This window comes from Microtus oregoni, unplaced genomic scaffold (assembly GCF_018167655.1).
Source record: "Microtus oregoni isolate MIOR12 unplaced genomic scaffold, Mior012 000042F_ref0000377, whole genome shotgun sequence".
Taxonomy (NCBI): domain Eukaryota; kingdom Metazoa; phylum Chordata; class Mammalia; order Rodentia; family Cricetidae; genus Microtus; species Microtus oregoni.
The window spans coordinates 5,533,120-5,548,832 of NW_024543209.1; the positions used below are offsets into that span (position 1 = coordinate 5,533,120).

Genomic DNA, 15,713 nt, shown 5'->3' on the forward strand with positions numbered 1-15,713 from the left:
TATTTCTCTGCCTTGCTTAAAGGCTCACAAACCCTTTCAAAACTGGAACCTAATTTAGAGAGAATCCTTTACGGAGACCTACTCTGATGACTTCTCATAAATTTTAATGCAACTGAGCCGAGGAAAGATGGGCTAGATGAATTCTAAAGAGCTCTTGACTTCTCTCTTCAGGATGGGACTTTTCAGCTCGCCAGGCCAGTACGGAAACACAGCAAATGAATCCACACGCACACAAGTGAAAGTGGATTCCAGGCAGAGTTAATGCTTTACTGTTGCATTGGCCAGTGATTGTGGCAACATTGCGAAACACACTGGAATGTTGATCACCTTAATCTTACTGCCGAACAGACTGCAAAAGCAATTCCACATCTTTCTTGATGAGTATCCAAAATGCAATATACGATTATAAACATTTCTATGAAAACAGCTCCAAAGTGCCTATGGCAGACACATGATACCTTTTATAAAGGTGGCAACAAATTTTCAGTAGATATGCTTACAAGTCATCACCCCAGCCACACTGAATTTCCATTTAAAATGATAGAAAAGCGATAATAAAATTACCTGTCAGCATGCTTTCAGGTCATTCAAAGTAATTAAGCCTTGGAAGGGCCAGTTGCCAAATTAAATTAGTTGAGCAAGAACCGGATCCTTCAATATTTTTAGCAACACAAGAAAACAAGTGATAACATCTGGACCACAAGCAGGGGTAGTTCAATAGTGTCTACTCTGTGCCTACTGAATGTCACTGTCAACTCTATGAACTGAAGAGTGCTGTACTAAGTAATGTTTAGCATCCAGCCCTCTAATTTGCAGACTGTATGCTGATTAACATGGTATACACTCTCCAAGAGCAAGTTCAAGCTACCACTATGCTGATGCTAATCGTGGGGTTGGGATGAGATGTGCATGGGCAGCTCGTGGGATGTATCTGAGACTGCCCATCAGAACCGAGGTGCGCTAAAATGTGGACTCTATGAAATCCCTTTGTCACTGTTTTTGATTCTCCTGTAGGGACCATAGAGCTCGAAAAAACCCAGTTTCTCACTTACAAGATGTGTTGTTTGAATAATTAATCTTTAAGCTTTCTTCCAGTTCAATCCTTTCAATATTTAAATGGTTTTTCTTATTCAGTATGAAGGGAGCCTGTGTCTGAGAGCAGAATCAAACGAAACTTCCTCTTGGTTTGTGTTTATCCCAAGTATGTTGAAGACTAAGGACAGCCTCAAACGTAGAGCGTGATTCAGATTCAGTATGATTAATTTTATAAAATTTAAGTATGTCTTTCAAAGCATATCAAATGATATTATATTAACTATGGTATGAATGAAAAAGAAAATTCCAAGACAAGCAAAAGCACACACTGGCCACTTTATAACATCCACTTCGCATTTCATGATATCTGTTTCAATCTTTGTGAAGTTTCAAAATGGACAGAATAAAAGATAGTCATATCTCTAAAGCACAGAAGATGTAATGTCTCATGTGTTTTGCAAAACATTGCATTGTGGAGATGGGCATGGTGGCGCACCCCTTTAATCCCAGCACTCAGGAGGCAGAGGCAGGTGGATCCCTGAGTTCAAGGTCAGCCTGGCTGCACAGTGAGTCCTAGAATAGCCAAAGCTACACAGAGAAACTCTGTTTCAAAAAAAACTCTCTCCCACCCCCCCCCGCGCGCGCGCGCGCGCGCACACACACACACACATACACACGCACACACACACAATGCATTACAGTCAGGTTTGGTAGCACAGCACTGTTAGTCCAGCCAATTAGAAGGCTAAGGCAATGTTCAAGGCCATGGCATAAATTCAAGGCAGCTTGAACAACTTAGTCCCAGATCCCATCTCAAAATACAAATTAAAAAGAGGGTTAGGCATGCAGTTCATGGTAGAGCACTTGTCTAGAATGCAGGGTCGGGGGAGGGACGGGAACTACAATTGTCCTTACGGTCTAGGAACATGGGCAGAGACAAATTAATGAGATAATTGCAAAGGTATGTGGCAACTGCCAGATAAAAGGACTGATCAGTATTCTTTTCCTACAACTTTTGGGATTGAAATACAAATGACGTAGAGACTATCAGCATTATGAACACTTCCTGAAGAAAGAGAAGAATGAGAAGAATTGGATAGATCATCCCATAGAGGCCTGACTGGCTTGGGGGTAGCTCTAATAGGTTTGTCTCCTTGCTCTACAGCTTCCACGTAAGATACCGTCAGAGGAGGAGGAGTTAGGACGGGAACTATGGAGTTGCCTGAAGATGTTGCTAGATGAAGGGAAATCCAACAGTCTGAAGGATGGAGTACTTACCACTTGGTTGTGTTCTCATGCATTCCTTTCCCTGACAAATACTTCTGAGCATCTATTACAGTAAGAGCCTCCTGCCAGCCACAAGCATTTAAGGCAGAATAAGACAGATATGGCCCCTTCTCTTGGGGAAAAAAAAAGATGCCTCCTTTTCTGGATGGCAAATCTACTTATGGATCCCATTGTTGATGGAGGTGTGAAACACTATTAAATAGATAACATGACTGTTAAATAAAATGTCAGAATAAAGACAAAAGTCAACTTTCCTTTTCCTAGAAGTCATCCAAGATTTTATAGAGACTCTTGATAGACAAGTATCTGTCACTAAGACACAACATCAAGGTTTTATATCACTAAGATAAATCAAGTATATTTCCTCCTAGATTCATAGGAAAGGTGCTTCTGAGCACCTGTTGTGCCAGTTCCTCAATTTATAGCTACCTTTTAGGCAATTCTAACAACTCATATATATTAATATATAATAATACTATATATTATTACACATAACATACAATGTATATATTATATACAATATAATTACCTATATGCCATATATTATATGTTCTGCATAGTATATATATATATATATATATATATATATAATAGGCAACAAACTGAAATTAAAAGAGGTAATAATCTTGCCCCAAATTTCCTAGTAGTGTCAGAATTCAAGTACACATCTGTGACGCAAATCCACCGTGACCTTTTTCTGTACTGTGACACTTTCCTCGGTCATCAGGTGATCACACCTTTGTTCACCATTGCCTACCTACAGCAGCTCTTGAATGAGCCAAGAGTTCCTAGACCTTCCTTCTGTATGAAGAAATGACGTCTGGTCTTGTATTCACTACCCAGCTGTATGCATCCGGTCCTGGTCTCACCACCTCTAGACTTTCACCACAGCAAGGAATCTTATTCTAGAATGAGGCAAGGCCAGGGGTAGGATGAAGGGAGTTACCACAACCTAAGCCCTGTATCGTGCTCTGCTCCTGGAGAGAAAATGAACTGAGCCTCACCAACAGACAGATTTGCATAAACCAGATTCAGGGTGAAGAGGAACATTTTTATGGACCAACATGACTCGCATGATTGTTTTCCCGTAATGCACCACAGAGCAAGTCCAAGAGAAATGAGAGCAGCTAGAATGTAGGAAAGACACGACAGTGCACTGAAGGCTTACCGTGACTACTGGGCTGTATCTGATGTTTGCAGAGACTGGTGGAGGAAAGTGCTCTAAGAACCAGGAAGAATATGGCAGGAGCCTTGAATCAGCTTGGTGCCGCAGAATGCATTTGCTCAGTTGCACGAATCAGTATTCTAGCACTCATTCATGCTTTCGATTCCCCCAGTTCTGGGTGATGAAAACTTTCATGTGAATACTACTCTATCTTTCACGATCAGACTCTCCCCCCAGTATGTTGTTTAGGAATATTAATGAATGATGTGTTTTAATTGCTACTCCTACTTTCCTTTCAGCAATCCGACACCAAAGCTCCTAATCAAGTACAGTGATGACTGGATTTAAATTACATCACCAACTACTATCTTTCAATTAACCAGGGACAAATGTGTACAAAAAAGTCAGTGGGCTATTGCCAACAGATTCCTTCCTGTTTGTGTCCAGCTTGTTTATGGTCGTGCTAGGGCGTGCTGCCTCTTACCAATGAGGTTAGGCACAAGGGAGAACTAATATTGCACCTGATGGAATGGTTATGTCAGACACGTCAGGACTGGCTAACTTCAGTCTTCATTCATTTCTGTCTCTGGATTTCCACTTCACTGGTTTAGTAAAGCAGGCTCAGGGAGGCTCCAGGACACAGATTTTGGTGGCTGTAACTCTGCTTGGTTGTTCTTATTAATTAGGCTTTGGCAGGACTCTGCAGGAGCAACGCTTCTTTATGAGATGGTTTTAGAACAGAATTTGTCCAGACAGATCACATCATGTGAGTTATAACCCAGAGGCTAGTGGACGGAGTTAAAGGATGGCGTGAACATCCTTTGACCTGACCTGGTATTATTTTTACAGAGGTTCCAGCTAGTGATAGATTTAAAGCACACTCCATTTCTTGAGCTGCTATTCTGTCCACCAAGAGGAATATTCGGATTCTGATTTTGATGGACAAGAAAAACATGAGAAAATCTTTCATTTCTAGAAACTGCAGTGTCCTCAAGGTACCTGAAAAGCGTACTGTTTGACTTTCAATTGCAAATACAGGAGTCAAATTTAAAGCACAAAGAATCTTCAGACCTACAAAAGGGCCAAGCAAGCATTCTTTACAGCTACTGCTGGCAAGCCTGTTTGCACAGCGGGTTTTGTGGTGAGAACTGAGTGGAATGTGGAGTACAGGGGCCACCTTTGGCTAAACTTCAGAAACCGCATTAACGATTTATTATTGCATATGGACAGTAAGTTCCGTTCATGAGGGGGTGAAGAAAAACTACCTTGCGCATTTCAACACTTGATAAAAAGATGGAGTCATTGAGAAATCTTGCAGAATTTGTAGAATGTACCGAACACCTAATTTCCTTCAAATAGTTAACTAAATGTTTTCAATATCAAATATAGTAAAATGTATGTATAAAATCATGTGACATGATTAGCTGTGTGTAGTAGGGAATAAGTGATAAACCAGATGTTGGGTGTGGTCTGTATTATTTACCATAGCTTTCTCCCTAGACAATTTGTTGAAAATGTTTACTTGTTCTATGAATGAAATCCATACTTTGGGGGAAGGAGCCTTGGAAGTGCACGGCCACAAATAAATAAACAAGACCCAGTCACTCACACTTTTCTTTCTGCCTTCCCTGCTTCAATTGAGCAGCTTTAACAATGAGAAAATCTTCCTAGAGCTGCTGCTTTACATGCAGAGCGCCTCAGTTCTAACCACAGTGGCTGACAGAAGTCACTTCCCTCCTGAAGAAGTGGCTTCGCTGGATACAACCAGCTTTGTGATCAAGCGTGTAACAAGGCTCCTGCTGCAAGGGAGTGCGAGCGAGGTCTGGAGTAAACGCAGGGCAGCTGGCTCCACAGCTGTGCAAACTGTAATTCCGTGGTGTGAGTGGGAGGTAATGAACAGCCCTAGACTTCCGCGCATCCGCAGGGGACATTTAAGTCTCTCCCTCTCAGAAATAAAGGTTTTTGCTTTGAAACTTCTGCTTGTGCTTTTGTAAGGCTAAAGCAAATAATTAGGGCATCAAGTTGGTGGGGTGGGGAGAGAGGGTGAAGGGAAGAGAAGAGGATGTCATGAAAGAGGAGAGTCAACAGGGTATCTGACTGTCTGGTACCCAGTTAGGTCAATGCACCTTGTGGCATTCCACAGGGTCATAGGGTGGGATACAGGTGCTTTGGGTCAGAACAACAGGTTCCATCTTGAACATCACTCTTACATGGGAAGCTGAAGCAAGGTCAGAGCAGCAATGAAAAATTAAAAGAATTCTGAAATCCAAAGCACTTGTAAAGCTTTGTCTTGTAGTGAGAAGGCAATTCTGTGGAGAGCACACTCTGCACAGGAAGAATTGACAGCAGAGGTGTGAACAGGACCTCAGTTGATACAATGGTAAATGTTGTGTTCAGCCCTAGGAGACAACTAAAGGTTGAGTTTAGGATTTGGCTTTAGAGGGCTTAGTTTATCTTTCAGTTTTTATTCCTGTGTCTTAGTTTGCCAAAGGTAGATACTGAAAGCTGTCCCTGTCACCCAGACCACACAGGCTTCTGCCCTTCATCTAGCACTTTACTTTGGGAAAATACTCTCAATATTGGGAGAAAGACTGAGAGACTATTATCTGCTTATTATAGGTTCAGAATGTGATACAGATCAGATGTGGGGACTTGGGCTTTGGGAAACAGCAGCTCTGCAATTCATCACAGAAGTTCGTGTTCACAAAGAGAGGAGAGTCCCCTTAACTACCCAAAGGTAAGTCTCTCTCTCTCTCTCTCTCTCTCTCTCTCTCTCTCTCTCTCTCTCTCTCTCTCTCTCTCTCGTGTGTGCATGCATATGTGTGTGCATGCATGTTATGTGTGTGTAGAGATCAGAGGATAACATTGGGTGTCAGTCCTTGCCTTCCACCTTGGTTGAGGCAGGGTCCCTCTATTTGCCCACAGCTTATCCCCCTCTGTCTCTGCTTTCCATATGGCTGGAGAAGTGCTAGGATTACACTAAGTGGTGGTGGTCATGGGGTGGTCGTGATGGTTGTGGTGGTACTGGTGGTGCTGATGGTGGTGGAAGTGATGGTTGGGAGGAGGAATACCTTAGAGAGATGGACTGAAGATGCAGCAGGAGAGTGGAGCAGGAGAGCGCTCACTGCCCATTTGTGATAAGGTGCACTCATGTCTGCCCAGCATTATTTCTGCGTCTCAGTTCATTAAATCATTAGATCTTCAAAATAAACTTCTAAGACGGCAAGCACCATTAATTCCATTTCACAGAGAACCCAGAGGACTGAGGGAGGGGAAGGTGAGATGTCTCACAAAAGATCACACAGCTGGTTGCAGAGTGGGAAGCAGAACCCAGGAGGTCTCCGGATTCTGCCTTTCTAACCACTGCACCATCCCACTATGGATGATGAAGAAGTCCCCCTTACTGTCCTTATTTCCACTCCTCCTGGGGCTCAGAAGCTATACCTTGTGTAACGTTGGTATAATGATAAATACATTTTATGGGCTTGTTTATTCATTGTTGCTTTCAACTTTAAAAGAAATTACAATGTCTCTGTGGGCTTCTAAAAATATCTGTGCCCCCACCCCCAGCTGCGCCTGTGGTACCTGAGGATGTTACCAGTCCTGCACCCCCTGTGCCTGTGGTATCCAAGGGCTACACCAGTCCCAGCTTCTTAGTCCTTTCCTCTATTCCCTTGACTCAGTCTGGGCAAGAGAAGAAAATTTGCCTCCCTCTCAACCACGCGTAAGAATCAACTAATATTTCTTTGTAAATATTCTATATTCAGAAAAGCCAACAGTTACGTAACGTTTATCTAATTGTGAGTTGTAAAGTCATTTGGGTGGATTGTAACTAGTTGTTTTATAATTAAAATATATTAGAATGGCACGGGGCAGGAGGGATAGGATAGACCCACCCAGAAAGCATCAGGGTACACTTATCAGTTATAAGCTTATGTGTGAGTCCAGTAGGGTGAGATAACATGCATTTCTTAGAGTGAGTCTTAGCCACAGCTTTGTCCTATAATACTGACTTAAGATATGTTCCTATCTGCATTTCTTTATTTACTTCATTCAGCTTTCAATGTGACCTCTGAAAATAGTTGGTGATGTTAGCTTATGCTTTGGGGTTAATCATGACTTTTCAGAGCACAGATTTTGAAGATGTATAGCAGGATCTAAATTCCAGCTCTTCTTCTTAGCTGTAGTGCCTTCACTACATTATAACTTCTGTTTGACTTAGCTCACATATACACACAGGAATAATGCCAGTCTCCTAGAGTCATTGTGAGATATGAACGGGCAAATGCCTATAACGTCCTCAATACAGCAAAGTTAGCAAATGCTGTCTCTCTGGTATCTGCTCTGTATATGGTTATAACTGTTGATTTCTGTGAACAACCTCATTTGAATTAGACACTTGTATAGTTGCTTGTTTGATTTTCCACTTAGATGTTTAGCAAACATCGCACACATTTGGCAGTTCTTTCTTGGAACTCTGCCATTCTGCTAACCCCAACAGACCCTTCCTTCCTCACTACTCAGGTCAAGCCTCTGAAATACTGCAGGTTCTTCTCTCCTCACACTGCACATTAATCCTCCGAGAAGCCCATTGACCAGACATGCAACTGAAAGCAGAATTTAAGGTGTTGACCGCACCATGCTGGCAACTCACCTGTTTCTCTGTTTTACAACAAGCCTCCGAACTGGCTTTCCTTCTTTCATGTGTGACCAGAGTCCCATTCCTTCTGGAATCTTCTCTCTTGCTCCTCTCTATCCACACTGGGCTCCATTAGATACCTGGACTGTCCTAACTCGAGGCCCTTCTTCAGCTCTCTCCCCACTACATACTGCTTATTCTTCTACCTGAATTAAAGAACTTGAATCAAGTCCCTTCTTCTCCCCACTGTCAATCTTGCCGTCTACCCTTCTTCTTCTATGTTAGACAACTCTCGGCCTTCTTTATTCTTTTTCTCTGTTTTGTCCTTTACATGCACTAATTTATGAAATACTGTGCTGTGTCCTCAGAGATTATACACCCGATGTTGTTAATCTAAAGAAAAATCCTCAGTCCAAATGCTTCAGAGCCCAAATACATATTTTTGTTTTGTTTTTTGAGACAGGGTTTCTCTGTGTAACAGCCCTATTTGTCCTGGAACTAGCTCATATAGACCAGGCTGGCCTGGAATTCACAGAGATCTGCCTGCTTCTGCCTCTTAAGTGCTGGGATTAAAGGTATGTGCCACCACTGCCTGGTCCAAATACTTTTTGAAAATGATTGATTTGGAGGTAGGGGTGGATTTTTGATTTCCAGGTTTGTAGAGTTATCCAAGTGATAAAATTATACACATATCCAGAATCTGCAAGTGTCTGAAATCTGAAACACGTATGACTCCAAACACTGGGTAAAGGGCATTTCACTGCATGTTACTGTCCAGAATCCATTGTTAAAACTTAAAATTTAAGAGAGTAAGATTCTATTTCTTTCTTTCATTACTGAGGTTTAGCAGTGTCTGAAAAGGCTCTGATCCACAGTTAACTGCTCAGTTAATATTCTTAATGTAATGAATATCACTAAGTCAGTATGAATAAAGGGCCCAAGGGCATATGGGAGAAATGTATGAGTAATAGAGAGTAATAAAGCTCTTCCTGCACCCTTGATTAAACCATAATTTTAATATTATACCAACTTGTAATTTGGTTGTTTGAAATGCAGAGATAATGGGGCTTTGTTCAGAATAGTGAACACACACACACACACACACACTCCCCATGTCTATAGCACAACCCAGCTATTTTATCATCAGAGATTCTGCTGCTGATTAGTAGTTTGGGGTATATAAATGGGGCAGGAGAAGTTCAATAGGAATCTTACAAGCTTTACACAGCACATTCATTCAGATACATAAAGAGGTACTATTGTGAGATCATTCCTGTTGGCTTTGGAAACCCATGTAGTAAGTTGTACAAGTCCACTATTATTGGATAAGAGTATAAAATTGATATCATATTTCTTTAACTAGCCTTTGTTATGTTAAAGACTTACGCACTAGCACTAAAGAAGTCTATATGTCAACATAGTACTGTTCCTCTCTAGAAGTCACAGCCACTCCCCAAAATGGCTGGGCATGTGATGACACAAACCATGATGACACCGGAGTCTCCTTTGTCTCCTACACTGAATGGCACCTGGCACCAGTTGTTTTCCTCGGGTCTGACTTTGCTCGCATAACACACTGGGCTGTACCGTTTGTTTCCATTTTACTTCATTAAGTTGAGGAAAGAAAATGTTAGTCTTATAAATTATCTTTAGTTTCCACTTAAAAATTAAGCATGCTAGATTTTAACTACTTCATATGAACACTAAACAGTGCACAAAATGAAGTTGTATAGAGCAAAGAGTAACTCTACAAGCCAGTCTGAAAAATGGTTTGCTTTAGTAATAAAGGGTATTTGTACAAAAAAAAGCATCAATATACAACTGCTGTATTACAACCAATAGCTCATTTGTTTCTGACCACCCATGTGTCAGTGGAGAAAAGAATGATGCCTTGTAGTTCGTGGCCAGGAAAATGCCTAGAAGTATCACTCCGTGTGGATTTCAAAATTTTATATTCAAGGTGTGCCTGCCATGTGGCTTGTTTGTGCCTAGATTTACCTGCCCCGGTCATCTAGAAAGATAAAAGGAAAACATACATTTTTTCATAGTATTTAACTTTAATTATGAAGAAGAGGTTAAAAGTCTTAGGTGTAGCTGACCCATTCACTCTTAAGGTATCCCAAACTAAGCCAGTTATGATGCCTTTTACCCTGTGGGCCTGAAGAAGTAGAAAAGACTGGTAGAAGTCAGAAATGCTTATCGTTCAGTATGACTGGGAACAAAAGCAGAGCCTGGTCTTGTGAAGAATATAAGCACGCTGAAGGTTGAGCATGCTATTCACCTAAAATATCCAGAGATACAAAGCAATCCTGAAGTGTCAAAGAAGAGCTCGCCTCCTGAGACTGGAGAAAAAGAGATCACTCCGCACAAGCACAAAGCCTGAGTTCATATGAGCACCCAGATAAGAAGCAAGGTTCACATACACCTGTAAGACCAAAGCTGTGGGGTGGGGAGTGGCTAGATGATCTTGGGGCTGGGTGGCTACAAGCTTAGATCCACTAATCCCATCTTAAAGGACTAAGATAGTGATGATGACATCATGCAATGTCCTCTGGCCTCTTCACATGCACCCACACATATATATGCAAGTGTGTAAAACACACACACACACACACACACACACACACAGAATGTATCTTCTTATGTGGGGGAGTAGGTTACATGGTCTGAAATTAACCAGGAAGAAGTTAGAATTTTGTTCTTGATATCTCTTTTAGATATTTTATACATGCTTTAATTCTTTTCCATCCCATACTGCCTTCAATCACTTCAATGCATAATTATATAAAACTTCATTGCAAGTGCCACTTATATACCGAATGACCAAATACTCTATGTCATGTAATATACAGATAAGTGGAGAGCATAAGAAAGATACCTGTCTCTTTAATTCAGCGAGTGAATGATTTAATAAGGCAAGAAGATAAATTCTCTCAAGGTAAATGTTAGTGATGTTCATTTCTGCTGCTGGCAGTATGAATCTACTCTCCTGTTACAGAATATCCTTTCAACACATTTGAATGTTTTTGGGGAAATAAGCAACCCACTCCCACTGTCCTACATGAGACCTGGTGTCTAGATACCTTACAATAAACACATTGTCTTCAATTTCTTTAGCATTGACATTATCTTCCCAAGTATCCATCCATATTTGTAGCTTTGAAATGTAGTCTAAAACCCAGAAAGGGGCTATTTGAGCTAAATAAAGTCCATGGATCAGAAAATTTCTGTTCTCTCTCAGTCTAGATGCAATGGAGGTTGGCATTCCCACATAGCTGTGAAAGAGTCATACTATCTGATAATTGTGAGGGTATATGTATAGAAGTATAGACTATACTCAACCTTGGGCTGGTTTCCAAATGATATTCTTAAGTTCTGTTAGGGACAGGGTATAGTTGAAAAAATGCTAAAATATTTGATTAGTTTTAAAAATATTCAGTCCTCTTTATTCAGCAGTTATATGGGTTAGTGGAAGGAATTTGTACCCAAAATGATTTCATGATCATCAAGAAAAATAAATACATGTGTTTGCATCTTCTTCAGCCATTGCAAAATGTGTAAGGATGGACTTGTACACAGTTAGTGGGTTTGGGCAAATATTTGACAGAAGTACTTTAAAAGGATGAGAATTTATTCAGAAATAACAAAGAAAAACTTTGTGTTTGGGGGAAAGAGTTGTGCTTGCCTGACTCATTTATAAACTGCTGCTAAGAGGCAAACGAAATTCATGCTATGCAAGATTATACAATTTATTGGGAATGTGCAGGCTCCCCTGTTCAGCAGCCCTGATAACGACACTAATAGCTTAATTACAGCTTTCTGCTTAAGGAGATAAACAAGGCTGTTTGCTTTGTCTCTTCCTTTAAATCAGGGGTTACAATTACTTTTAAATGTGGTTGAAAGGCACATCTGTGAGTGCATCTATTCTGTTAAGAAAGCAACCAGAAACCAGCTGGAAAGTAAGGAAGCCCCAGGAGTGAGCAGGCAGTGTAACATTAGAGAGAGGGAGGGAAAAACCGTCCCATCCGAGCATGGAGCATCAGACACGAGACACAACAAACAGGCAGCAGTGTGTGTGTGTGTGTGTGTGTGTGTGTGTGTGTGTGTGTAGGGCTGTAAGGAATAGAAATGTCTTGGAGAATATATTTTCCCAGGATGCCATCAGAGAAATCCCAGGAACCCCCTTCACTGCTTGCTGTCCCTCATGCAGTCAGGTCTCTGCCTCCCCATCCTTCACTTCAGCACCAGGACGTGAGGACAGCTCCTCAGCCCTCCTTACAGAGCTGTGGCTGCCCATGTCATCTTGTCCTTTAGCATTTTCCCTAAATGGTGTTGGTCCTGTCACTGCCATTAGTGGTGCATGTAGGGAGACACAGGAGGGACTAGGTCCATGTTTGGCTTCCTTATTTCCAAATGAAATGGAAGGCTTGATCTGTCTGAACCAATCTTTCAGTTGGACTCCAGAGCAATTTAACCAGAATAAAAGATGAAGTCATTGGTTTGAATCTGTGGTTCAGTGTAATTGAATAGTAGCGAAACTTGATACCCTTCTTTAGTGATTTATTTTATTACTTTGTTATAGCACTACTAGGAAGGCAAACAATCTTTACTAACTGTACTTTAGTTCATTTTCTTTTCTACTAAGTTGAAAACACCAAAAAGTCCTAATATCTTCAGCCTGAGAGAACAAGATTAGTCCTAAAAGGACCACTTTCCAGTTCTTTGGAAGGCCTCTAAAAACATGTGCCGGACCTGGAAGATGCAAGCAGGGCTTCTCACAAGAGCCCCACAAACTACTACAGCAGGCCACAGTGACCAAAACTCCACAACGAAGGTCTCTCCCCTCCAATTTCAATGTAGAGGCAACCATTTAGGAAGTGACCACACACATTGTTTAAAGAGCCAAATCATTAAGAAGAAAACATACTTGGTTACTCTGGCCCAGTCAATCCCTGACCCCCCCTCTCCCCCCACCCGCCTTTTGCCATTAAAAAGTTTTTTACTCAGTGAGTCAATCTTTTTCTTCAAGCAACAGTCTTGTGTCTAAACTCTTCTCCGCTCCGGCACACAAGAGTGTATACACACACACACACACACACACACACACACACACACACCAATTCAGTTCTTAATTTTTGTAAAAAAAAGTGTTGTCTGCTTTTTAAAACTTATTTTGAAATTGATTGAACCTTAAGGGAAACACCCCCACCCTTTAAGACAGCCTGGAGAGGAAGAAACAAGGTCAGGCTGAGGGTTAGGAGCCATTCAAAAGAAGTGTTCTGTAAAGTTAGTGGTGAAAACTTCAGAGAGAGCAACTCCTCTGAGTTTGAAGCAGCAGCAGGAAAAGGACAGACTGATGTTTCTCATTAGGTGACCCTGGGTGCCTAAGTCACACACCTGAAGCATAGTAACTGGATCTTTCTGTCCCCTTCATTTACTCTTTCCCCTTCCCCCTCCCCCTTCTCTCACTTTTCCCTCTCCTCTTCCTTCCTCATCTTCCCTTGGTCCTCTCTTTTCTCCTCTCCCATTCACCTTCACTTAATTCTATCTGGGCCACTTGGAACGCAAGGGATCACCCAACCGCTTGTTGTGGACCACACTCTCATCCTTACCACCAACTTGGCTTTCCAGCCACTGTTCCCGGTCAGCCCCGCCCCCTCCCCGGATCAGTAAGATGACCCCCTCTAGACAAAATCACCCGCGACTGAATGTCACCAACAAGTTCCACCCTGTAGTAACCCCGCCAGCGACAGCCTCACCCAGGAAGTCCTGCCATCCCCTCCGCCCACAGCGGCACGGCATCCCCACCCTGCTGGTGATTCTTGGGGTCATTGTTACCACTGACACTTTCTTTTCTTTCTGGAAGGGGAAAGCCCGCGTGGGTGTCACTGGTTGGGTGTAAGGCTCTACGCGCTACCCTCCCCCACCTCTGCAATACACACATACACCTACGCCTTCTCCACGCGGGCGACACAAAGGGAGCGAGTGTGAGAGCGGGGCGCCCTCGGGGCAGGAGGGCGCAGGGAGGGGGCACCAGGGAGGGGCGGGGGCTGATCTGGCCCAGGAGGAAGGGAGGGAAGGAAGCAGGTGCCAGACACCCAGACGAAGGCGAGGGGCGTCCTTACCTGCCCCCAGGTTAAAGGAGATCCTGGCCTCTGCGAGATATGGCGTGTCGCTCTTGGAGCGGACTCTTCTGATGGGCCGCCGGTCTATGTCATCCTCCGAAGAAGCCGCCATTAATGTGGGAGGCAGGAGCAGGGTCGCCCGGCGAGCTGAGAGGAGAAGGAGATGGAGAGAGGGGGAGGGAGAGAGGCGGAAAGGGGGAGGAGGGGAAAGGAGGAGGCTCACACACATAGAAAAGGGGAGGGGAGGGGGAGGGGAGAGGAGGGGAAGGGGTAGGGAGGGTGGGGAAGAGAGGGAAAAGGGTAAAAAGAGGTAGAGAAAGAATGAGAGAAAGAAAGCAGAGAAAAGGGTGAAGGGAGAGAAAGAAAATCCGTTAAGGATTGGTGGACTGGAGCAAGATCAGGTTAGCCCTGGTCTGTACCCAGGGCTCCCCCTAACTCTTCTCCCAGCGCTGGGCCAAAGGGTCAGCGCTCTTGGCCAACACCCGCCTCCTGCCGCAGCCCTGTTTCAGCCGCTGGCACAAGACAGGCTAATGCGAATAGGAAGACTCCAAAGCCAAGATGCCCAGTCAGCAGCACTGTGCCCTCTCCCGCCAAATACACTTCCTCTCCTTTCAAGAGCAGGCGGCTCCAGTCTCCACAACCCAGGGGCCCCTCTAGCCTGAAACTGCTGAAGGAGCACAGAGGCCAGCTTTTCTGCTCCCTGCTGCCACTCCTGTCACTCTTGCCCTTTTTGCCTTGGGGAAGGACACCTACCTATTCCAGGACATCCTCTGTCTTCTATCCCTCCCAACCAGATGCCCAAATAAAGTTTGAAACAGATAAAGGCATCTTTAGAAGTTCTCTTACCTGCCCTTTACAATTTAGGGTGGGACATGGAGGGAGAGTGTGGTCAAGTTTGGGAGGATGGGTTTTATAATTGATATTTTCAGTGGAGACCAGGCTTATTCATAGAAGTGATGGCCATCTTCTCCATTCACTAGGTTGTAGGATGTGCTTATCTCGACATAAATACCTACTGTGTGAACCTTCAACTTTTGCTTTCGGGCACTTCTAATACAAATAATGCTGTTTGTACTGGAGTTCTCTCAGCAGCTCGGCACCATTGTTCCTGAAGGAAAGGTAACGATCAAAGGGGCTTGGGATCTTTTGAACATTTGCAGTGCCTGACTGCAGCAGCACTCCACAAAACAGCAAAAGAACCAGAGGGTTTTCTGGGGGGTGTGATCAGAACGTGTTTGATGCCACCATTGTAACTATTGATGGGCTAAACTCCTTTATGCTTGTCTTTCTGGATCTTATGACACAGGATCTTTTTTTCTGCCCTGATGTCATTATTCTTCAGTCTAATAAGTGCCCACCTCTAGCAGGTGGATAACCTGACCTCTTTAGTACAAAGGAGAGCTCAGTATGGCTTCCAGCCCTTTGGTCTCTCAGCTCGGGCTCTACAAGGCTCTCCTCTGTA

The 15,713-nt window shown here is 43.1% G+C and overlaps 1 protein-coding gene across 6 annotated transcripts in view; it reads right to left on the reverse strand.

Annotated features, from left to right (window-relative positions):
* Phactr1 (phosphatase and actin regulator 1) overlaps positions 1–15,713 on the reverse strand; it is a 422,199-nt gene that overhangs the window by 380,289 nt on the left and 26,197 nt on the right. For all 6 annotated transcript variants that reach the window (XM_041632673.1, XM_041632675.1, XM_041632676.1 and 3 more), the window contains exon 3: positions 14,252–14,398. In XM_041632673.1, the coding sequence (XP_041488607.1) occupies positions 14,252–14,398 (147 nt within the window). The remainder of the gene's footprint in view (positions 1–14,251; positions 14,399–15,713) is intronic.